This window comes from Rhinolophus ferrumequinum, chromosome 11 (genome assembly GCF_004115265.2).
Source record: "Rhinolophus ferrumequinum isolate MPI-CBG mRhiFer1 chromosome 11, mRhiFer1_v1.p, whole genome shotgun sequence".
NCBI lineage: Eukaryota > Metazoa > Chordata > Mammalia > Chiroptera > Rhinolophidae > Rhinolophus > Rhinolophus ferrumequinum.
In genome coordinates, this window is record NC_046294.1 from 23,781,202 (window position 1) to 23,807,100 (window position 25,899).

General features: G+C 37.9%; 1 protein-coding gene across 1 annotated transcript in view; it reads right to left on the reverse strand.

Moving 5' to 3' along the window:
- Positions 1–23,486, reverse strand: part of CAPRIN1 (cell cycle associated protein 1) — a 33,725-nt gene extending 10,239 nt beyond the window's left edge. The window contains exons 1-11 of the mRNA XM_033120363.1: positions 23,269–23,486; positions 22,474–22,689; positions 9,182–9,244; positions 8,986–9,072; positions 6,001–6,239; positions 5,830–5,912; positions 3,403–3,540; positions 2,979–3,031; positions 2,816–2,902; positions 1,125–1,280; positions 931–1,039 (exon numbers count right to left, since the gene is read on the reverse strand). Of these exons, the coding sequence (XP_032976254.1) occupies positions 931–1,039; positions 1,125–1,280; positions 2,816–2,902; positions 2,979–3,031; positions 3,403–3,540; positions 5,830–5,912; positions 6,001–6,239; positions 8,986–9,072; positions 9,182–9,244; positions 22,474–22,689 (1,231 nt within the window). The 5' untranslated portion in view covers positions 23,269–23,486. The remainder of the gene's footprint in view (positions 1–930; positions 1,040–1,124; positions 1,281–2,815; positions 2,903–2,978; positions 3,032–3,402; positions 3,541–5,829; positions 5,913–6,000; positions 6,240–8,985; positions 9,073–9,181; positions 9,245–22,473; positions 22,690–23,268) is intronic.
- Positions 23,487–25,899: the final 2,413 nt, after the last annotated feature.

Below are 25,899 nucleotides of genomic sequence, written 5' to 3' on the forward strand. Positions count from 1 at the left end.
GAAGGCCGAACCCTTATCTGTTTTCTAACTCTTGGTAGAGAGATGTGACAGAGACGAGCTCCCTTTACTTTGGAAAACTTAACTAACCAAATTAACTGTCATTAAACATGGTTTTCCTCAGCAACTCCTTTTATGACATTTAAGATTATACAACATTAAGCATGTTACCTTACATATTTCACTTTTGTGCCCTTAATGCTGACATGTTTGGGGAGAAAAAATTCAAAAAAATTACTAATGGTCCACCTAACCCAATACAAGGCACCAACTCTACTTAATGCTGCTATTTCAAATAATGGTGTAAGACCAGTAAGAGTTTGAAACTTCAAAACTGTCTTTTCGGTTTCTCTCTTCCCCTTTCCTCTTAAGCATTCTTTTACCCCACTTACTGTTACATCTCATTTTTATTTAGGTAATAAAATGTTAAGAAATTCTCCTAAAAAGTTACAAGCATCCTTTAGAGAAAGATACCTTTTTTATTTTTTTCCTAGATTAATTCTGAAATTTAAAAAGCCAAGCAAAATTTCACTTGTATAAATTACAGAAGTAGGCAAAACTGGCTTATAGTTTTATAAGTCAGAAGTAATTACCATAGGCTGGGGGAAAGGGTAACTAGTGACCAAAGGGGAACAAAAATAAGGCTTCTGGGTACTGGTAATGTTCCATTTCTGGGTGCTGATGTGTCAAGTTTGTGAAAGCTGACACATGTACATTTGCATGTACTTTTCTATGTCTATATACCAATAAAAAGTTACAAAAAAATTATGGAACTATAGTTATCATTCATAGTATAGGAAAAAACAATGTTGCCTATCAAATTAAAAGGTAAGCAAGCATTAAAAGGAAAAACATTAATTTTTACAAAGTTTATAAAACCTGAAAGCATTGGCCCTATATTTATTTCTCACATAAAAATATACCATTACTAACCTGGAGGGCAAACCAGCTGGGGCATGTCCATGTTTTGTGCTGGATTCATAGGCTGTGCAGATACAATGGCAGGATCAAGTGTCTGGTTTTCAAAATCCAGCATTGAATCCTACAAGTTAGAATATGATGGAATTATGTTAAATAATGTAAACACTTAAACCTTCTGTTACAGTGTGGGACTAAACTGCACCCACCTGTATGAAATTGTAAGGCCCCTGCATTTGTGCCATAAGGTCCTGCACTCGCTGTCTTCTCACAAGGGGATCTGCCTGAGCCACTGGTGTCAGAGAGTGGGGCTCTGGTACTGAAGGAGATGCAGCCTGAGGTTGCTGCTGGAGTGAATTTACCACCTAAAGTGGGGGAGAGGAGCGGATTGGAAGAACGAAAGAGCTCCAGTCATTACCATCATAACAGGTCCCCAAACTATATATGCTATCTATACTGTAAACAGAATAGTACACTAATGAAGTTACAAAAAAACCGACCACAATTATGCCAAATTTAACATTCTGATCAATATTATAATTCTAAAGTGTTCTCAACTCCACAGGATCACCATGTAGCATTTCAAAATTACTTTATAGGGGGCCGGCCCGGTGGCTCAGGCAGTTAGAGCTCTGTGCTCCTAACGCCGAAGGCTGCCAGTTCGATTCCCACATGGGCCAGGGGGCTCTCTACCACAAGGTTGCTGGTTCGACTCCTGGACTCCCACCGATGGGCTACGCCCCCTGCAACTAAGACTGAACACGGCACCTTGAGCTGAGCTGCAGCTGAGCTTCCGGATGGCTCAGTTGGTTGGAGGGCGGGCTCTCAACCACAGGGTTGCCGGTTCGACTCCCGCAAGGGATGGTGGGCTGTGCCCCCTGCAACTAACAACAGCAACTGGACCTGGAGCTGAGCTGCGCCCTCCACAACTAAGATTGAAAGGACAACAACTTGACTTGGAAAAAATCCTGGAAGTACACACTGTTCCCCAATAAAGTCCAGTTCCCCTTCCCCAATAAAAATCTTAAAAAAAAAAAAAATTACTTTATAAATTGCTTTCAAAGAAAGACTACCTATGCTTATTTCCTAAAATAATGTATTTTGCTTAAATGTAAGCTTTCTATACTAAGTACATCTACATATCTATACCAAATACGTACGTGTATCTATCTCAGTACCCAGTATATAGTCAGCACTCAAGAAATGTTAGCTATTATCATCAAGCTTTGAGTTCCAACCATTCCCTGCTCTCTGCCAATGCCATAGCATCAAGGCCTACCACTTCCTGTAGCTGTTTTCTTCATGTAAACAGCTACAAAAGCCAAAGGTCACTCTCCCTGTCTTTTTCCTAGCTCTTAAAAATTTCTCCTGATTACTGTTTTCAAAAATTCCTTGCTCTGCTGGAAAATTTCACTAATTTTTATTACATTAAAATTATAATTTTCTGTTTGGCTTTTAAGTCTGGGCAAGTCATAACCTAATTTCCTTTATAAGCAATACTGAGATAATAGAGCCTGTTAACCGAACAGCACTGGGGTGAGGAAGGAGTATTAAGATGACACTCTAATATATTCCCTGTAAGGTGGGTTTTCCTGAAGGCTATCCATGTGAGAGCCCAGATTTTTATAGAGCAAACTGGTAAAAACAAACAAATCATATACTGTAACACATTAACCCTAAGATACAAGGTTGCAATATTTTGGCATTGGATTACCATCTGTGATTCTATTAAACATCAATAGGATAAACAATCACCTTTTAAATGTAACAGTCTTGTGTAATGAGTTTATTATAACAAATGTACCAATAATGCAAAAGACTAACCATCTTAATTTGTTTTTAGGAGAGATAAAAATAACTAAAGACAAAAGACGTCAACCTTATAAAACAGAACTCTTACCTCGACTGTTTCAACTGTCCACTCATCTACCTGCTCCTTTTCACCACTGCTGAACTGTGTTTCGGCCATAAATTGTCTATTTACATACTGCAAAGCAAAGTAACTGTTTGAGACTTCTGTTTGAAAGGCAGTCAAGGAAAGTCAGCATAAACAAAAATCATACCTCTGTTGATTCAACTTCACTTTGTTCAGTGTATTCTTCTGCTGGCTCAGGTTCTAAGAGGTCAAAAATGACACAAGAGTGTATGAAATCTTTTATAAAGTTAACAATTCATTTGAACTCCAAATAAGTAAACAGTTTATCATCACCGAGTCTGAATTTATTTACAAAGTTATAGTTAAAAGTTTCTATATTTTATCATTCTTACAAAAATTTAGAGTTTTCTTTACCACTTATTCCAGAAGAAATTAATTTCAGTAGTAATTATTCTAGGTCAGGTATAAGTGGCAATTAAGAGCCACCATGTTAAAACTTCTCTCCAAGAAGTAATAGTACAAAAGCAGCATACAGATTAAAATCTTACTTATGGAAAAGAAAAATAATACCAGGACCCTAAACTAAAGCTCAAATCCACTGAAGTTCTCACCAGTTTCAGCCACCTGGTCTTCAACTGTAGGTGCTGAGGCTGCCTCTTCTTCCTCACATAACCCATTCTGGTGGTTGTGGGTGCTGTCAAAGTAGTTTGACTGGAAAACACGCTCAACAATTTCCTTTAGAGCTTTATCTAAAAATAGAATATGAATAATATTGTTAGATTATCTGAGGATGCCTGACTTGAATAAGATTCAACATTCTATAAAATATTTTGGTTAAAAAAAACAATACTTCAACTGTTACTAAAACATCAAATTCCACCAAGAACAGAAATTTATTACAGAATGATAGGGAACAACAACAACCTATTAAACTTTATCTTTATGTATTTTAGGTAAGTTAGTTTAAAATAAGCTGACCATGAATATCATTTATTCATTCAATACAGCACCTAACTAAATGTTAGGCAACGTGCTAGGTACTGGTGCTACAAAAAGGTATGTAAAAGATACAGTATCGTCCCTCCCTAAGCTTACAGTCCAATAGAGAAGTTATCAAATACTCACAAAAACAGTAAAATTACATCTGTGAAAAGTACTACACAGAAGTACAATGGATTGGACCTAGTCAGGGAGAGACCACGAGAGGCTTTCCTGGTGTAAGTGCTGCAAGAGCTGAGATCTGGAAGATGAGTAGTAGAGAGAAGTGTTTCAAGGCAGAGGCAACAGCATTTACAAAGCCCTGTACAAAGAAGAAGGGTGCCAAATACACGAAAATGAAAGTATGCACTGTGGCTGAAGCATAGGGAATAAGAAAAAGCGTAAGGAAATTTGAGTCTTGGAGAGACTGGCAAGGTCCAGTTTATGCAAGGCCTTGAAATTAAGGACAAATGTATATAAAATGTAATTCAAATAAAGCCATTGAAGCTTTTAAAGAGGGATAAGGGGTGGACTCAGTTTGATCACTGCATTAGACAAGAGAAGGGCAGAAAAATGGAAGAGAAAGAGAAGTAGACAGATTCAAAAGATATTTAAAAGGCAAATAAAATTGTCAGAATTCGGTACACTAGGATATAAGGGGGAGGGGCAGCAGGCAAAGGTGTGTGTCATGAATTAAAATCTCAATTTCCTGGCCTTATATCGCAGAGGTAGAGTAAGGCTGGTCCCTAATAGGCACTCTAAAGTAAAATAAAACTCAGGGACCATGTTATATCTAAGTATTGTCAAATTAATCCTATTAACAATAAAATCATTAACAACATTTTGAATGTTGAACACTTCATGTGTTTTCCTACCCCTACTTCAGAGGTTTGTGATTCAGAACTATTTGTTTTAAAAAACTGAATGCACATAAACTAATATGAGCACATTGGTACCTTTCCATTAGCTATAAAGATGTTACACTCCTAAGATGTGGGACAAGACTAGGTAGAAAATAACACCAAAACAAGCTACAAAGTTAGACATTTAACCCTTATTACTCCGCGTGAAAATCTGATCAGGTTGACCTAAAACTGCTTTTTTAAGCTAACAAGTTTATACATATGTCAATTACTTTCCAAACTTCAAGTGGTGAATTCAGTATACATTGGTAACAGAACTAAACTTAAAACACAAAAAAGATTCTTCACAGAGAAATATAGACAACATAAGTTAAGAAACCAAGAAAATTATTTTTTACGTGAAAAGATACAAAAGGACTGGTTCCTCATATTTAATTTACCCACTTCCTTAAAGTAAATACACTCAAAATTGTATCATAGTTTTTGCCAATTAAAACTTAAAATCCAATCTAATTTCTTTTCAGCCAAATAGCTAAACACAAGGTATAAAGTTATTTTTACCTTTATACATTCAAAAATCTACTTGGCTAAATCAACTTTATAAATAGTCAAGACAAGAATCTATTCCCTGATTTACTAAGGGATTAAAATCTAAACTTCCTAATTTACTGATGTAGTGAAACTTAAATGTCCTTAAAAAAATAAATAAAAAATAAACAATTGCGTATTTCACGTTAAGGAGCTCACATATAGAAAATTGGACATCAGCTTTTTTAAAACAGAAAAATTGAACGTCCCAAATTAGCACTAGTCTACAAAACATTTAAAAAAAGACTAAAGCCATGAGTAGAATGTATGAGGTATCAAATGTTTTTCAAAAAATTTCAGCCGTAAGACAAAACCAGTCCCTATCTAATACCAAAAATTGGAATGTCAAATCTGTCCACTTCAAGCGGAGTTAAGTTACAAACAAACTCATGTTAAGTTAGGGCTCCCACCTTTACAGATTTTTGGTTAGTTGTTGCTGGTGTTTTGACTTATACACACAGACACAAAAAGGAAATAAACGAAAAAATTAACAGTTGGAGGAACATTTATACAGTTCTAAAATTTCTTCTATTAACATTCCTCTTAAATAGGAAACTGATTTTTAAAAATTCTATAGTTGCAAAATCATAAGTTGTCAGTAATACTCACAGGTTGTTCCACATACAGATTTTTCTTTCCCTTCCAGCAAGTCCCACAGGTGAATGGAGGCATGTTCATACTGCTCATTCAACCTTATAATAATAAAGAGCTAATTAATTACCTTTTAATTGTCAACTTACAGCAACATTTAGAAATTTCTATTACCAAATACCACTATACCTCAAGCTCATATCCCGTTCAGGGTCTGCTAACTTGTAGAATTCATCCAGCAATGACAATTCCTCTTCAGACAATATTGGCACTCCATTCAAACCTTGTTTCAGGTCAGTTCGCACTTCATCGTCTCCCAATTTGTCCAAAACATACTGTAGCTCAAGTACAGTTTTTAAACGTTTCTGTTCAGCTTCTTCTCTCATAAGCTGCTCCCGCCGTGCTGTTTTCTTTATTGTTTTCTGAATCTGCATAAAAATATAAACATAAGACACCAAAATAAGTTTTACAAAACTCCTTTATTTCAATCAATTTCAGGTCCAATGTAAATAAGACATTTCATTCAGTGAGTTAGATGTGACCCCAATACACAAAAGGATGAGTCCCAACTTAAACTCTGTAATATATGATCTACTTTAAGCAGGTGTTAGAAATTCAGAACACACCTTTCCCTAAAAGGTATTATATACTATGGTAATGTTATCGATGGAACAATATATTTGGGATTTGCTTCATAACAATCTGGCAGACAGGGAATAAGGAAACGGTTGTGGGTATATATGAAACATTACTGCCCGTGAGATAAGTGTAGAAGATAGGTATGAGTACATGGGGTTCATTAGATTTTTTGCTTTAGTTTTGAAATTTTCCATAATAAAAAGATAAAAGTTTTTAATTAAGGCCCTGAGTCAATTAAAAAAGAAACCTAACCACAGCAACAATAAAAAAAAAAAATCTTACTATCTATCTCCTCTATGGAAAAACGGTCCAAAGTTCTAATTTTAAGTACCTCTTACTGACTCAGAGAAAGATGTCAAAACCCATCACTGTTCCCTTGCCCCAAACAATCCACTGCTGGTATTACAGAGGGATTCCAAAACACTGAAAATAGTGACTAAAACTGACTGTTTTTATGAATAAGGGGATGCTGGCAAAGAAAACGGTGGCAGTAAAAGATAGGTAAAAGCTAAGCAAGTGTGTATTTTTCCCACTATTCTTTTCTTTCTACTCTTTTTCTTCCGTGGGAAAGTAGAAGGAAGAGCATCAGCCAAACTCAAATACTTCTCTTTCCCATGTATATCATCAGCTTGGGGACAGAGAAAAGTCAGTCTTTTGAAGAAAAGTCAGCCTTTTGAAGAGTCATGACAGTGTATTTCTTCCCTCTGTCTCTCCTTTTTCCAGCATCGCTAGGATAACTTGAGACACTGAAAACCAAAATAAGGACATATATAACGGAGAAAAGGGAGAAATAAAGGGAGAAACGGGAGACCTGGAAGGAATGATGAAGGTTGCAATAAGGCAAATCTATAATGACAGCAGAGAGGGTAGTAGATTAAATGATAGCAATTAAGTACCAAGTGAATAGTACATATGAACAGAAAGATGAGATGGTCAACAAAGCTTTCAAGGAGAAAAAGTGACATCTACTCTGTAGATGGATGAGCTTTCTATCCTATTTTTCTTGGGGGAGGGGGCGGTGCAATTTTAGGGCAGAGAGGTCTTTATAGGTAGCCAGAGGCAGGAATGTGAAAAGAAATCAAGAAAGCAAAAGAAATAAGAATAAAGAAAGCCTCTTTAGGTGAATGAGAAGTTCAAGTAGGGAAGCATATGAAGACCAGAACAGGTAGGCTGAAGCTTGGTTACAGAAGATCTTGAATGCAAAGCGAAACAGGTGTTCAATTGTGGCGAGTACAACAAAAGATCAGAGTTAAATCAAAGGACTGCCAATGAAGTTAAAGACTCAGTGAAGAGTTCCTGAAAACACTAATAAAATAGTGTTTTAAAATAGAAACAAAGGAAGATACAAGTATTCTCATTTACACAGTGACAGTAGCTTCCAAAATAAGTCTTTATTAAATTGTACAGCATCAGAAAAAGAAATTGGACAGGGTTCATAAAGCCTGAAGCTCTGACCTAAGCTAAGTGGAACAAATCCCTACTTGGGTGTAAATTAAATTTCCTTTGCTTTTGAGAGATATCATCAATATTTTCCACCTTTAATCAAATTTAATAAGTAACACTATTAAGTACATGAAATACATTAGTTATGTGTCAAAAACTCTTCTAAGCACAACGCTCTGATTGGGTAGGACTATTATTATCGCCATTTTACAGATTAGAAAACTGAAGCAGTGTGATAGCCTCTCACCTCTCCCCACCTTCTCTTTCTATCCCACTGGTTCTGTTTCTCTGGAAAACCCTGACTGATAAAGGAATAGAGAAGTAAAGTAACTCACTCAAAGTCACACAACTATTAAGTAAAAATGGCAGAATCAAGATTCAGAACAGGCAGTCTGATTCCAGGATCAGAACTTCTAATCTCTGAACTGCATTGTCTCTCATCATGATAAATTAATGTTTATTCATTTCACCAAATCAGAGGCAACTTCATATTTCAACGTTGTTCCCCTTTCTCCAAATAAGCTAACACTAATTCAGAAGGACATTAATTTTGTGGTCTCAACTTTGAACAGATTATTTAACTTTGTTTTTAATTTTTATCCTGTTCCCAAAGGCTTTTGTCACATCAAAAGATGTCTGGGAAAAACACATCACTTTTTGGATCAAGAGTAGATACAAGAGCAACGTATCAATCGCGATGTCCCTTAAGATCCCTAAGGCAGAAAATAGTTACCAATTACTTAACCCTCTTTATTTTCTGTTAACGGAATTGTAAGATGGTCATTAAGCATAAAGGACTCTATAGGAAATGAATCCCTACCATGTTTATATATATATTTTAAAACAATGAGATCCTTAGCATAACTATTATACATGTTTGTCATACCTGAAAGTCAGTCCTTTTAAATGGCATCTTTCAGGTGTTAAACTTTACAGAATTGGAAAGCATCTTAGACATAATTGGATCCAATCCTCTCACCTTGTGGAGAGCTTATCCAGCACTGCAAGGACTAAAACCCAAAGAAAACAACAAAATTTTTTGCCTTCCTTATTTTTAACATTTCATAAACATATATACCATCTTTTACTTACATCTTGACTTAATGCCATGAAACTCCTCTGTAATTCTTTTGCAAACTCCAAGTTATTTGTGACTTCCTGGTACTTAGATACAGCATCCTAAAATGACAAAGACAGAACCCAACTTTATTGGAAACACAAAGAAACACGAAATTATTTTATTAAAAATAGTAAGCATAAAATCTTTAATAAAATGTAACATCTTTACCAGCTGATCTTGATTAAGCCTTTCCCCTTTGTTCATTCGCTCCTGGTAATCATCAAGCTTGCCCTATATTAAAAAAAAAAAATTATATTCCATATGAAAGTATACACTAGCTTAACCATGCTAAAATAACAAAACCCAAGTTTGTCTCAAATCTTGCCCTACATATACTTTCTAGATATACTCGTTTAAGTTAGTACATAAAATAACTTAGTTTAATAGTGAGCTAGAAAAATGACTTTAAATACTCCAGCCACTGCTGAATAATACCAAATACTGTATTACAAGCCAATGACACATTGCTTATTCTTTAGTTTTTTCAAAAAAGATACACAGATGATCTAGGCACATGGTTCCTCCTACCCACATGGGTGAGGGCCAGTTTGATTAGGATCCCGGTTTACTCAAGTGAACCTATCAGACATTTTAAATGTTAAATTTTTGTCCCTCCCTCCCCCTGCGAAAGAATTCAAACGAATAATATAAAAATCGTGTATTTTTTCTGAATAAACCTATGTGCATATTGTTTTTGATGTGCCTCATCCATTTCTCTTGAACATGAGATACTTCAAAAGCCATCAGCTATGGGCAGTACACTAGTCCACAGCTTTGCTTTGTTATATTCTCAAAAATGGAATTAAATGTATGCAAGTGGGGGTAAAATATTAATCTCTGGCTTACGGTCTTTTTTTTTTTAAGCTAAGATGAAAACTTTGGAGGTTTCCCAGGCAATACTATTATTAGACAAGACCCAAAAGAAAGATATTCAGGTAATGGCGACACAGTCAAGAATTCAGTTATTGTTTTATGGGTCAGAGGAGAAGGAACAAGTACAAATCTAAATTAAGGCGGAGAATTTAAAAACTTTTAATAAAATATAACTAACATTCATTATTATATAAGTTTCAGGTGTACAACATGTTATTCAAGAGGGGAAAAGTTTTAAATAATCACAATAAATTATAAACATATGTAGTTCCTTACCTTTAGCAATGAAATTAACCAATTAACAAAATACAAAGTAAGGTTCTGATAAAATGCATTCAGAGGCACAGAAACAAGTTGAAAAACGCTAGTGAGTTGTTTTATGTCAAATGATCCCTTAAATGTACCAGAAACATTAGTCAACTTGCATAATCGTTCTACCACAAATTAAAAAGCCTATCACAATTCCTTAATTATACCGGAGGTAAATAAAACCAAGATAATCATCAAACATTAAAGGCTGATGAAAGTATCCAAAATGTTATTCGTATGTGAACTATTTCACACAACTGATAAACCACCAGCTAAACAGGTATAAAATTCAAGTCCATTGGTTGAAAAATCAAGTTTTTTACACTGATCTGGCAAGCCTAACCCCAGGTGCAAATGATATGCTCAACTGCCTCTAGAACATTCTGAGGCAATTTAAATAAAATTATTTAAATAAAAATTATTTTTAAATTTCCCCCCTTAATTTTGATTTCTACTCATTCCCTCTCCTCTGACCCTTCAACAGTCTTTGTTCATCCTTTTTTTTTTTAAAGGGTAGGCTACTTTTAAGAGCTAAAAAACTAAACAAGATATGCTTTGAATTACAACTTAGGATATAATAATACTATTACAGTCAGAATTCCTCTATTTCAAAATATACGAATAGAAGATATGCAAATAGGAGAAGGGCCTAAAATTTAGTGCTAGTACAGTTAAAATTCTGAACCAGTTACGAAGCAAAAGAAAAACTGCTACTAGCTTTTACCTGGCATTTATTATCTTCTCTTTTAATGGTATTAGACATTTTTCATGGAAATTGTTGCTAAATCTAGAAATACAGTGAGTGTACTATATATCCCTCATAGGGTAGAGTTTTATATATCTAGCTTAACTTTATCATTTAATGTCTTGAAAACTTAAAACATATATGACAATCAAAATGGATGTCAAATCAAACTCCTAAAAACAAAGAACAAAAAATGCTTGTATATATATATAAAAATAAACATGGATTTTTTTTTTTTTTTAACATTAAGCATGGTACCTGAGTGGTAGAATCATAGGTGGAATTTTTTCCTTTTGCTTTGCTTTTTATACACTTAGGGATATTCTGCAATGAACATATATAGTTGTATAATAAAAGTTTTAAGTTCATGCTACATAAAAGATGTTAAGATTGACACATTACAGGATAGTGTCAGGATTTTAACCAATAATAATCCTTGAACACGAATCTATACTAACCTATAGTAGGACAAACTATCCTATGATAGAAAAGCTCCGATTTTCTACACAATAGCAAATTTAGTATTCACCCAGCCCAGAGGTCTCTGGCAGATTGCATCTTCCAATAGCTACCACATCTGCAGTCCCACATACTGTTCTACAATGTGACTTTGGCACTCCCCCAATTAAGAGCAAGTCCAATTTCCCTGCCACTGTATTGAGTGGGCTTCACCCAGCAGAGTACAGTGAAAGTGATCCTGTATAACTTCCAAGACTGAGTCATAAAAGCAATGCATCTCTACTCCGTTTGCTGGTCACTAAAAACACTTAACGTATTTTGCTGTGCATAATAACATCTATGTTTTTGGCCCAAACTTTCAGGGGAAAAAAAAAATCTTTCTTTTTAATTTTTTTAATTCAAATTTTTATTTGTTTACATTTAGGTACTTGTTTTTTGTATTAAAAAGGAATTTTAGCACTTATTTTTTTAACATATTATGGTACAAGAAATTTTATGGAATAATTACAAAACACAAGAACAGGTACAAGGTACAAGAAATTCTATGTACCGGTAACAAATTTACGATATTTATACATCATAGAAAGCCAAGAACTCTTAGTTGTGGTAAGTTCAACAAAACCGGTTATCGTATTCCAGGGTATTATTTTGCACACAGATATCGTTATGGATTTCTAGAGTTACACTTTTAACTCATAAGCATAAATAAAAGAATTAAAAACATTTATATAGATATGGAATTAGTGCTATCCATGTATAATGCGCAGCATTACTTTTCCCTCAAAAATTTGGGCAAAAAAGTGCACATTATACATGGCAAAATACGGTATGTTTAGAGCCCCAATAAGAAGTCCAATAACCCTGCAGTTGCCGTGCTACAAGGAAGCCCAGTCTTGTATCAGAATTCTGGTCAGCATTCCTACTGTCCGAGTTATCCTCGCCCCGGCATCACACCTGCGAGTAAACAAGCCGTAGTCTTCCCAGCTGAGGCCCCAGACATCACTGAGCAGCGACACCAACCCCACCGTGTACCCTGTCCGACTCCCTTACAGGCAGAATCCATGTGGATAATAAACAGATACAAGTTTTGAAGTAATCTGTCCCACTACAATAACTGGGAACAAACAAGGTTAAAAGGGAAAGCAGCTACTATGTGAAACTCACCTCAGTACAAATCTTCCCGGAATATCACTGGAAAGTATGCAAAAAGACCTCGGTGCAGCCAAAATAAAGATCTATGATTTTATTAAAGCTCATACATCTATTTATGTTGATTTTATATAACTGTAACATGTTTCTAATTTGTCATAATAATTTAAGAGCCACTGTGAGTAATAATTTAAGAGGACTGCGACTAACACTACAAGAAATGAGTTTACTGCGAGGGAAGAAATGTGTTAAAAAAAGTCACGATGTAACAGAAATCTCAAGGATCTTTAACAGGGATTTTTCAAAAAGCAGAGATCACAGTTCCTTATATCCAGTGAGTTGAATTAATGCATCTATAGGTATCCAATCAGAAAATTTGCAGTTAATCAAATGAATGGAAACTACAGGTCTTTTGTGAAACATTTTTCTAACCATAATAAAAGTTTCATAATAGCTTTGTATTTGTTCCTCTATAGCTGTTAACACTTTCTATCCTATTGTTATAAATATCCTATCCCTTGTCCTTGCCCAAACTTCAGGAAAGCAAAATCTTGGGTCTCGTCAAAGTTCCTAATCAACAGCCCTCATTTGAGGAAACATCAAAACTTACTAATAAAATGACGGCAGAATGACAATTAAAAATGAAACTGTTCTGCATTAAAAGATCTGGCTGCTTAGGTGTGCAGAACTTTTATCACAATGGAACATGAACTAAAGGGACTTTTGTTCACTATTACATTTAATGAAATCCTCACACAGCAGAGGCCCTATGATGGTCTAGGTCAGTGATTCTCACAGTGTGATCCCCAAACCAGCAGCATCAGCCATCACCTAGGAATTTGTTATGTAAATTCTCAGGCAGCACCCCAGACAGACCTACTGAATCAGAAACTCTGGAGGTGGGACCAGGAATCTGTGTTTTATTAAGCCCTCCGGGTGATTCTGATGTGTGCTGAAGTTTGAGAAACACTCACCTAAGTCAAATATATTGTAATTCTCTTGTGAGTCCAGTGGAGTGTAGAAATAAATTATTCTGAATTAAACATACTATGCAAATTGTGATCCTACAAACCATTATATAGCAACCTCAATGTAGAAATAGGTTGCTTAAAAGTTCAGGTTTAAATACAGAAAACTTGAATGGTAGTTTTCTAGACCAGCTTATACACCTATACGTATTTAACCTAGTAATTATTTGCATAAGGAAAAATCCATTTATGATCTGAACACTGAAGGGTTACCACCTTCCATTCATTAGTATTTTAAATCTTGCACTGTGAGCTAAAAGTTCCAGAAGTTTAGGGTACATTACGATTAAACTCAGTGGTGAACACCAAATGTTGCGTTCACCTCAGCCTCTTAGGACAATCAATTGGTCTAATTTTCTACTTTTCAAAATGAGGGTAGCTTGCAATCCCAGTTCACTCTAAGTAGTTTTTGGGAATAAGAAAAAGGATTGGTATCTGCACTGATGCAATACTACAATTTGCTTAATCTTTTTCAGTCCACTGAAAAAGCAGTAGACTACTCAGAGACAATGACACCACTGTAACTGGCTCATTCCTATTGTCACATTCTATTCAATGGCTTAAATTAAGTCCAACTAGAAAAATTGTCCATTTGGGGTTAAAATTTGCAGTATGAACTAAATAAAGGTATAAATGAGGACTTGTCACATTGGCTGATCTAACAATAAAGGTATAAATGAGGTACTATAAAGGTATAAATGAGGTAACAATAAAGGTACTAAATAAAGGTATAAATGAGGACTTGTCACATTGGCTGATCTAACAATAACTCCAATAAAAACAGAAGAGGCAAAGAGTAAAGAGCTCCAGCAAAACACAGCTTTTTTTCCTTCCCTAAGCTAGAATATGGTAGTATTAGACAATTTGGTCAACTACTCATATCATCCACATAAAATAAATATTAAGTATATTTCTGGAGAATGGAGCCATTTTCCTAGCATAAAAAGACAACTTTGTCACAATGCCTACCACAATATTAACAAAAACCTGCCCTCTCAGATTCTACCTTGAAATACCTATCTGAGATTCAATTCAGGGTTCCTTTTTCAAACTACTGAGCATCCAGAATATATTAAAAATTTACATAAAGCACCACATGTGAGCAAGATAAAAATCAGGTTACCCAGTGTCTGAAGGGTAACCATGGGACAGAGGTGTGACAATACCCAGGAAATGTCAAAACACTATACAGTCACGTGGTACCAAGAAATAATTACCCCAACAAGTGCTGTCCAGTCCCACTCTACCTTCTATTTCTTCATTGCTCATAATAGTGGACATTATTCACCATGTGAGACGTAACTCAAATTTAAAGCATCAGGTAGTTAATAACCCCATCAGGGAGGCACTATTATTACTCATATTTCACCTAATTGGAAACTAAAAGACAGTACAATTAAATAACTCGCCTCAGGTCATCAATTCCAGAAAAATCCTTTGCACTGCAACACTTTCCCTTTATTATGCCACTCAGGATTCCAGCTGTTGCTACGTTTCATTTGGGCCTTGCTGCTGCTGTTCTCCTTCCCTTTCTCCAGAGGATTATGGTGCTGAATCACAATATACCTAGACCTTTCACTCTTAAGGTATTTTGAGATGTTTTTTAAAAATTCAGTAGAGTGCCATGAGGGCACCAGAAAATGAATATACAAAATGGCTGTCCTCCTCCTGAGCTTTCCTTCCTTACAATTATATCTAATAAATTCCATAAATGAATAATTTAAGAAAACATTTAATTATACAATCAAAAATAGTAAAGAGGTGAGAGACTCCCAAAACCCAAAAATTCTTCAACTGGACAACTGTAAATAGTCACAGCAAGAAAGATTTGAAGGAGACAGTATCTGAAAAAACTAGTTTGGCGTTCCAGGAAACGACGTAACTCCTGTTCATAATTAAGATCTCCAAATTGGGACAGAACACATACTTAAAATTGAAGCTTAAAAATCACAAAAGTAGGAAGAGGAACTAGCTATACTTTGTTTTGTCTCCTGGTCAAATAAATCACTTCTATAGTACTGAAAGAACCTGTAGAAAGACAAATACAAAAACAGAAGATAAAGATTTCTTTTCCTCCCAACTTTCCATAATGTTCAGTGGCCTCTCTAGATATTGTTTCAAGTCTCCCACTGCCTATATTCCCTGTTCTTCACCTAGAAACATTAGTTCTGCCTTGGCCCACATAGTGGTAGGCAGCTGACTCTGCCTACCCTCCACCAATTCAACTGAGAATTGGTTGTTAGTAAAAGTCACAAAAGACAAGAAAAATAAGAAACAAAAGTTTCCTCAAAATTTAAGAGGGTAAAGAGAACATATAGTACAATCCATAAAAGATCCATAACAGCTATCTTCAAATGCTGGAAGCCTTCTCCTGTAGCAGAAGTCTGAGTTGTTCCAGAAAACAAAAGTATTAAACAGTGGGGGTGGGGGTGCAACTCTAACATCAAGAACTTAAGATTTGTCCAAAAACGAAATAGACTTTCATTGAGAAATGAGCACTCTACCAGGCCCTAGAAGACTGATTAATGCAGAAGAGCTGAATGAACACCAATCCAGAATGCTCAATTTCTGAACACTAAGAACACGGTAAAAGGATGCTAGATTAGATGTTATCTAGAGTCTCATTGTAAGATAATTTTTCAAGCAGGTAAGTAACCAGGAGTTTAATCTGACGACTTTTGTCCAACTGAAAAGAAAAAAAAAAGATAAAAGATAATCCTGTAAAAACCTTACTCCTTGCCCATGGCTGTAATTATGCAGGTAAGCCTGAAAGAATGGAAACAGCTGACCCTAGCAGAAAATGAAAAGTGTAATGTTAAAGAGTTCCAGCATCACTTACTTTGAATCATATTCTTAAAAAGTCTAAAGCTTGTGTATTTGAAAAACAAATGATCATTTATAATCTTAACAGGTGTCTTTTGAATTCGCTGCTTTCGCCAAGCTACTCATTAGGATGAGTCGGTACAACTGAATGGTTTATACATTCCATTGGGAGTTCAATGTTAACAAGATGTGAACTGTAATTCATCTAAAGTAAAGACCCAAAAGTTCCCCCCAATTATTAAAGTATATTTCAGTTATTTCTGTTTGAGTAACAGTATTAAAGGGAATGCAATGAAATTTCTAATAATTTACAATGCTTCAATCATTTATGTCCTTCTTCCTAAGATTATTCACAAATCTTGCTTACAACTACCTAGATTTTAAATGTGGTCTACTTGCCTACTCATCAACTCTACTCACTAAAAAAAAAAAAAAAAAATTAATACAAAGAAAATCCTTCAGGAAAAATTCCATTTTAATAAAAAACACTGCAAATAAATAGCTCTGTACAAAATGCATTTTCCCCCTCAGATAATCCATTTTAACAAGGTTTTGATGGTGAAACTACAAATATTTCTATGCAATGATTTAGTCAAAATAGAAAATATTTATTTAGCATATACCATGCGGAAGGCACAGTATGTTATTAATAGCCTGCCTCAGAGAAGCTTAATACCCATTTAGAAAAATACATAAGACCGTAAAGCAATATAAAAAGGTCAAGGAAGTGTACAGACAATAGGTAGCTCAGGAAGTTAAAGGAAACAGAATACTTCAGTTGAGCTTGGTCAAGAAGCACACCTTCCCTTTCCTCAGGAAGTATGAAATTCTGCACTCTGCCCAGTAAAAGCTCTTTCATCTATGTTTTTACATTCATGCTATCCAACAAAAGCACTGGCATAGCTAGTGGGAAAAACAAAGAAATAAACAGAAGTCAAGCAATTTACAAGTCCAACTTTGGTTAAATTTCTCTTCAGCTACTCCTCACGTTCTTCTCTACTACGTACATTCCATTCATTTCCCCCAGAAAATGGGACCAATTACTAAACATTATCCAGAAACTTGGAATACAAGAATTAAGATAGAAACTGTGACACAGCTACTCCTTTCTACTGGTAATGCTTTTCCCAGATTTCCTGGTCTACAACATACCTAGCCTGAGTATGGCAAATGTGCATTTGGGGCTTCAAAGTTCAAACTTTAAAAGTTCATTTCATTACAATATGGATGTCCCAACAACATGGGACTTTACCTGTACTGCTAGTCTCAGGATTTTTTTACCTGTACGACCTATAAAAACAAATTTAACAATTAGACATTAATAAAGGTCTAACAATGAAGAAGAAATGAGAAGCTTTTTCTTTCACTTTCAGCTTTTTAAAGCTAAACAACTTCTAAAGGATCTGAAGTAAAAGGTTTCATCTGGTTCTATAGGATCAGCTTAAACACGAAAAATTACGCTTACGTTGACATTGCAGAGCATTACAGATTCTAATTAACTCTGAAACATTACAAGAGACTTTAGAATTCACGCATTCCAACCTGGGTCATTTTACATGAGCATCTCAATATCCTCTTCTGTAAAATGAATTGGACTAAATTCCAAGATGGCTTTAAGCTCTTAAAATATCTTAGATTCTATGACAGTATGATAATAAAATGAAGGCCATGTTGTTTCAAGTTTAACCTTTTCCAAGTAGTTATTAACTTTTTAAACAACGAAAGTACTAATCTTCATACAGTTCTAAATGTAAACTAAGATATTAATTACATAAAATTATGACAAATTGTATGCTTAATATCTAAGTCACACAAAATGTATTCCTATACATTTAGGAATTTGCCACATGGGAATTATGCCAGAGTACAACAATGTGGCCAGGTTAAAACAATCCATTCTCACTGTGATACTTAGGATTCTACCTTCATCCCAGAAAAAGGTAAAAAGGTATCCGTATTATCATGAGGGAATTCACATCTTTTCCTTCTTAAATTAAAATTTAAATACTTCTCTCTCTCTCTCTCTCTCTCTCTCTCTCTCTCTCTCTCTCTCTCTCTCTCTCTCTCTCACACACACACACCCCACCCAGACAGGCAGAGAGAAACAAATTAAGCATTGTAAGTGCTTTCGTTTCTGTGACAAGGTGAATGCAAAACAAAGTAATCTTGCTCTCTGCAATGCAGAGGAATAGTTCATTGTGAGTTCTGAAGCTAGCTAACACATCAGAAATTTTAACTGTCAAGAAAAACTTCAGATGTTAGCCCCAAGAAAAAATTTTAGTTATAAAATAGCTAAGAATGTTTTTATTTCAAAATACTTAACAAAGAAATTCTGCACAACAGCTGCACTGAAAAGTCTAAGTATAGGTACACTGCCATGCTCTGGAAAGAAATGTCATCCTAACACCAATAGCATCCTTTTTCAGAATAATATTAATTGCAAAGACACAAAGAGCAAGAAGACTTTAGGGAGTAGGATGAAAAACTACAGTACACTTGGGCGAACACATCTGGTAACATATTGGTTACAAAGCTGCCAGGCTGTCTTGCAACATAACACGGGTTAATCTTTCACCTACCAAAGTCACTAATGTCTAAACCTGTTATATTTACAAAGAGTACAACAATTGCAAATGTCATCTATTAAAATACCCTTTATTCTACATCAAAACTGATTACACTTATACAAATGAGCTCTCCCTTCAGTTAAAATTAAGACTTGATTTCAAAGTATCATCTTGCACAGCCTAGGGCCCACTTCTATTCCATTTTAATAAAAAACACTGCAAGTAAATAGCTCTGTACAAAATGCATTTTCCCCCTCAGATAATCCATTTTAACAAGGTTTTGATGGTGAAGCTACAAATATTTCTATGCAATGATTTAGTCAAAATAGAAAATATTTTGACAAAAAACTGATGAAGAAAACTTAAGCAATCACTCAATTCGTTATTCCTTATACTTGAATCAGTGAAAAGATTCATAAATGGAGTTTTACACTAAACTTTTTATTATAACTGCATTTCTTCCCTTTGTTAAACACTCATGTAGTCTTTATAAGCCCAAATTTCCAAAACTACCAGGCCATTTAGTTGCATTACATAATTGGGTCATATTTCATCCGTGTTAAGCATGCATTCTCACTGAACAGATGCTTAGCTTTCTTCTAATGGCTCGACTTGTTAGAAAATTAACTAATAACTTTGTTTTTTAAATGAAGTGAAATAAAATTATTTCAACGCTCTATGCCTTAATGTAAGTGATACTACATATCTAGGAGTAATTTTTGCCAGGATACTTGATTTTAGCACCCACAGAAAAAGGCAGTTTGTCCAGAAGGCTCCCACGGATAGGTCAAGACTGAAATACAGATCAAATGTAAGTTGCTAAGCGGACTGAAGTAAAAAGAAACCCAATTATAAACAGTATCTTACTTCATCCCGTAAGAGTTTCTAAAAAGCTTCAAAACTGATTTGTAAAGTAAATTCTTTTTTTGGTATACTAGAAATACTCACTGACTGTTGAAAAATGAATCAGTTAAGTCCTTTCATACAATACATCACCTAGATAACGAAAAAAATGCCTCGAGTTTTTCAAAAAGTACAACTTAGTTTTAATAGTAATTAAGTCACAATACCAGTACTGCCAACTTAGCCATTTAACAAGTAGGTAGCTCAGTCTTAGTTATCAAAAAGCCTCACTTAACTGTAATTTGACCTTTCCACTATCTAGCACCCAAAACACTAAACAGAAAAAAATATATGAAATACATGCTATTTTGTGTATTTTGTTAAATCTCCATCATTCAAGGGAATTTCTCAGTACTCACTAGCCTCATCTATAATCTCTGTAATAACTACTTTGTCCTCTAATTGGGGGCAGGGAGGAATAGGCAATATATAGTAATACAAACCTATACATCAAGTTACCTGTCATGGTTCAGCTCTTTGTGGGGCTTATAAACTAGATTTGTTGTCTTCAGATACACTTGAACAATAGACTCCAACAGTCACCTTACAACGAAGCACGCTGCTTATCAGTGCCTGACTTTATATTAACGTCTTTGAAGAATTATTTTTCAGTTATTAAAATATAAATGTCTAATTAAAATGTCTATACCTAAAATGTTACATCATTAATATTTATCTTCTGATTCCTATCCTAGGAGAAAACAGATTTCCTAGGAATTCTGAAAGTTAAACCATTCAAGCATCAACAAGATTGACAGGTTTATTGCATTAGATTTTTTTTAAATGATACTTAACTTTCAATTTCATATAGAGTAGTAAAAACTAAATTAGATGGCAGACTCAGGAGATAGTGGTGTTGGCTAAATTTATTCTATTACATATGTGAATGTAGCTACTCCACAATTAAAATACTTTTGTTGCCTTGTTGATACTGATACATCTATTATTTAAATCACTTATAATAAACCACACTTGTTTATCAAAATAAAGGATCAGAAAAAAGGTAGAAATCCACAGAGAGCGTCTCTCAATTTCAAATAAAGTCCAGGAAATTCAAGTAAAATTCCCAATACAGAAGCAGATGAGACAGAGAAGCATCCAATCTAAAAAAAACTCCAAAAAAATGTAAAATTAATCATTAAATGAGCAATTCAAATAATTAAGATCTAAACATCAACCGTTTCCTTCAAGTTATTTCCCACAGCCCAAAATTTTAGCCAAACAGTTACCACCCCAAAATCTTAAGTAATACTATTAGATGGAAATATTTTTAAATGACTTCCTCCAAAATTCAAGATGTAGTATGTTTTACTAGCAGCGGACAAGCAGAAGTTATCAAATGAAAGTTATTATTTTTCTTTTTAAGGTAAGAGACAAAAGTTTGCATAATAGTCGCTGATACAATTACCTCATTTGTGATTTGTTTCTCCTTTTCCACCTCCAATCTTACTGAAGGTTGAATTGCTCAGCCAAGACCCTTTTTCTACACATACATACATACACACACATACACACGTGTCCCTCGAAAACAGAGTTGATACACTGTCCTGGGCTGAAAGCATAAAACAAAAGGCCAACTTGAAGACAAACCTCATGAGGTGACCTAGAATGGCTAAATATTTAATCCAAAATATTGTGGGTGTGGCTCGATTTTTTTTTTTTGATTTTTTTTTTGGAGGGGGGCGAGGGAAGCCAGTCCTGGCGGCTGCCTGCTATCTGCCCTCCCCCTCTGCTTTCGCTTTGTGCTCACAATGCAGCTCCTGTAAAGCGCTTCCCTCTCCCCGCAGCCGCCGCCATGTTAGTCGCTCTCTCCATGTGCCCAGAAACCCAGCGATCGCCCTCGGTCTAACCCAGACCCACCCCCCAGTGAATCTCAATCGGTGCAGTCTCCCTCCCATCCGTCTTTTGGTCCTCAGGGGACAAAAAGCCGCTGAAGAAAACCTTCTTGGGATCGAGGTGAGCGTGAGGCTCAGAAGACAGCTAGACAATTGAAACAAAGAAGGAAACGGAGGGGAGACCATCAAATGCGGGGAGCAAATCGAAGACCGACTCGAATGGCGCTTTATAGAGAAGCAATTCTAGTTTAAGATCCTAAACACATTTCTTTCCCAAGGGAGAGGAGAGAGGCACTGAACAGGCCTCAAGTGCACGGTAACGGAGGGGACAAACCCCACGGCTAGAGGACGTAGGCCGCCCCAGCTCCACGAGGCACCCCGTTGAGCCCTGAGCCCCTACAGCAGGACCTCGTTTCTCCCCGCTGGCCCGAGTCAAAGAACTCGTGCCTTGGTAACGGAGAGAAGGCATCACACTGAAATCTGGCGACAGGACAGGTCCCCACCCTTACACATCCCACTCCAAAAGGCCAAAAGGCCTGGCCCACAGCAGGGGGACAGTAATCAAGAGGACCGGGGGGGGGGGGGGGCAGCGCCGCGTCCGGGTCAGGTGACAAGCACCTCCCCTAGGAGCCCGTTTTCTGGGCACGAAGCTCGGTTTACTGTGGACACCGAACGTGGGGGGGGAGGGGAAGCGCCGGAGGCCGAAACAGTGAAGGCTACAGGCAGTGTCATAACAGCAAACCCTTCCTTCCCCGCCAACTCCTGGCACCTTTTTCTTCTCCAGGTTCCGAAGTTTCTTGTCGATCACCCCGAGAATCTGCTTCATGGCCTCAGTCTGGACAGCGCCGGTGCCGGTTGCGGGGTGCTGAGATGCCGGCGCAGCGGCCCCGGCCCCCGCCGCCACCTCACTCCCGGAGGAACCCGACGGGGGTGGCGGTCCGGACGACTTGCTGCCGCTTCCGCTGTGGCTGGTGGCCGAGGGCATCTTTAGACCGTAAGGGGAGAGAAGAAAAAAGCGGGAGAAAGGACAAGAGCGGCGAGTCAGGCGGCGGACGGAGCGAGACGCGGGACAAAACGCGCAGCGGGCGGGAGCCTGAGCGAGCGGGTGGGGGTGGGGGTGAGGCCGCGCGCGCCGCGAGGACAGGAAGGGACGGCCGGCGCGCTCGCGACCCGCCAGCGGGGCGCCCGGCCCGGCCTCGCGCCGCCCCCCGCCCCGCCCCTCCCCCGCGAGGGCCACCGGTTTGGCCTACCCGCCCCAGGGCACCGAGGCTCGCGCCGGGGGCGGGGCTTCGCTGCGCCGGCCAACGGCCAGTGCAACGGTTTCCACCAGGGAGGGCCTGTAGGTACTGTCGCCTTCCAGGGAAGGGAGGAAAGAGAGAGGTCGGGGCTTAAGAGGCAGAGGAGGGTGGAGAAGGGCACTGGAAATGACCGCAGGGGACGGGGTGGGATGGGGAGAGACTTGAGGAGCAAGCCCCTCGCAAAGGTCCAGCCGATCCGGAGGTAAAGGACTCTCGGGGCAGCAGCCCTCTTCCCGTTCAGCGCCTCGGTCCGGGGTGGCGCTCACCGTGCGCACGCGGAGGCTGCTGGAGATCCCGAGTGGGCGACTGAGGGGGCAAGGGTGGCGGTACGTTCCGTGGGCGCAGGCCGCTTCGCCCTGTCCCCGCTGCACCGAGAGCCGCTGCTAGTGAGGCGGAGAGCCGGGAGCGGGAGGGACTTAGCCAGCCAGCACTCTGGGGCAGAGGGGGTGGAGGAAGCAGCGGGCGGGGACCTTCGCGGCTTCTCGGGCTGCCCGGCGCGAACGCCTGTGGGAAAGGGCTCTCTCGGCCTCCTACCCACCTTGCCCAAGCCCCCGCCGTTGGGCGCTGCCGCTCGGCGCAGGTCGGAACAGCCCCGGGGAAGCTGCCTGAGCGGTGCCTGGAGTTTTCAACGAAGTCGAAGCTAGGGTCCTTCAGGCAAAATTGCTTGGCGTCCAAACGGGGACAATAGGTGTCAAACAGCTGGATCTGAAGCTGAAGACTGCCTTGTGTAGAAGGAGGGGCAAAGGTTTCTGCAAGCAAGGGGTGCGTGGTGTGGGTGGTGCAATCCCAGCTCTTAGAATTTCTTCTGTATGCAGAGCAAGCAAGCCCCCACATCCCAAAAGGTCTTTTGAAAAAAGACAACTTCCCCCACAAAACAATCACCCAGTAACCTAGGAGTTCGCTGTAGAACGCGTTGGAAATGAGCAAGATGGGTGGCTTTATAAAAGACTTAAAACTCCAGACTCCTTAAAAATAATCGTCAACTGCCTTAAGAAGATATTTATCCAAAAGGCCTGAGTATTTCGAATGAGAAGTTTTTCTTTTAGATTTACCTAAAACTTTTAAGAAAATGTTGAGTGAAATACAAAACATTTTTTTTCCTCCAAGAGAATTATTCCAGCCTTGTAATTAACCCAGGGGCAGGGTGGTTGTGGGTGTGGACAATGAACACAAAATAAGACGCCAAGTGCTGGAAGGAAATGTATAAAGAGGAATATAATCAGTGGAAATTCAGTAATATAATGTATGACAAAAGTAAATGACCGATTTATAACTTAAATTCCATGAAAAAGGAATTTAGAAGAGGATTCTACCAAACCCACTGTTCCTTGGAGAATAAAATGAGTAATGCTAGCTGGCAACAGTGTGTCTTGAGGGAACCTAAAGAAACAACTGTAGCCTCAAGATATTTCAGTTAGCTGCAAAATCTGTTATCAATTCATTTAAATATTTATTGAGCACCTTACTCTGTTAAAAAAACTCTTTAGTGCTAGGGATTGTGAACAAAATATCTTCATGGATTTTACATTCCACGTGGAGAGAAGTAAATACATGTCAGATAGTGAAGTGGTAGAGACAATAAAACAGGGTGGTCAGGAAAAACCTTACCGAGTGACACTTGAGCTAAGACTGAAAGAAGTGAGGAAGAATTTTCCAGGTAGAGGGACCACCAAGTGCCAGGATCTGAGAGGAGAGTGTTCTTGGTGAGTTCAAGGAACAGAAAGGAGGCAACAGTGGCTAGAACAGAGTACTAGGAGACATCAAAGACATAAAAGAGGGCCAAGTCTTGTCAAGCCTGATAGGCCATTGTAATTTGCTGAGTGAAATGGGGAATCACTGCATGCATAGTTTTAAGCAGAGGAGTAACCTGTGATGAACCTGTGTTTTAAAATATCCTCTTGCTACTGTATAAAGAATTTATAGTAAGTGTGTATCAAAGGTGAGATGTAGGGTGGAGCAACAGCAGGCCTGGGAGGCCAATTTGGAGGCTGTTGAAATAATACAGCCCAGAGATAGTGGTGGCCAACGTCAGGGTGTTACCGTAAAGGTGGTGACAGGTAGCTGGATACTTTATATGTTGTGACAGTAGAACCAACAGAATTTGCTAACCAGTTGTATGTTAGGTGTGAGAGAAGTCAAAGTTGACCTAAGATTATTCAAGATTTAAGCACCTGAACTGTGCTTAGCACTATACTGAACCCTATGCAAACCTCGAAGCTAAAAAGGACGGTCAGAATCCTTTAGCTCCTCGAAACTTTTGGTGTACTCAGCCTGTTATCACTATCAAAATCTCAGGCCGCACCCCAGACCTACTGAATCTGCATTTTAATAAGTTCCTCAGTTGATTTATATGTACCCTGAAGTTGGGGGGGGGAAGGAGGAGGGAAATCACTCATTCCTTAGAACTTGACCAGTGTCTTTAAGATCAGACGTGAAATTCTCTAGCTCGCAAATTCTCTCCCCACCTACAAAATCAAACTGGGGGTGTTGTGTAGCCCAGCAATCTGTGTGTTAAGCCAGCCAGGGATTCTGATGCATGCTGAAGTGTGGGAACCAATGACTTGGAAGCTTCTGATGATACAGGTTTGAACCGAAGAGGGCTTATGATAAGGTGTGAGAGAGAAGGAAAGGCCTCTTCTGCCTTTCCTTGGCACATTATGCAGTGGCAGTTACAAAGCATAGAGATTCATGGTCAGCTAAGTTGGACGTTTCAAGAAAGTAAATTGTTGAGAGGGAGCAGAGCAGGATCGATGACAACACAGATAACCAAGAATCTCATTTGGGGGTCCATCTCACAGCTCACAGTATATCAAGATAGGCTAGGTTATGCTGCAGTAACAATCTTGAAAGCTCTGTGACTTAGATTTGCAAACTAGTCCCTGGGCCAAGTGCCCTCC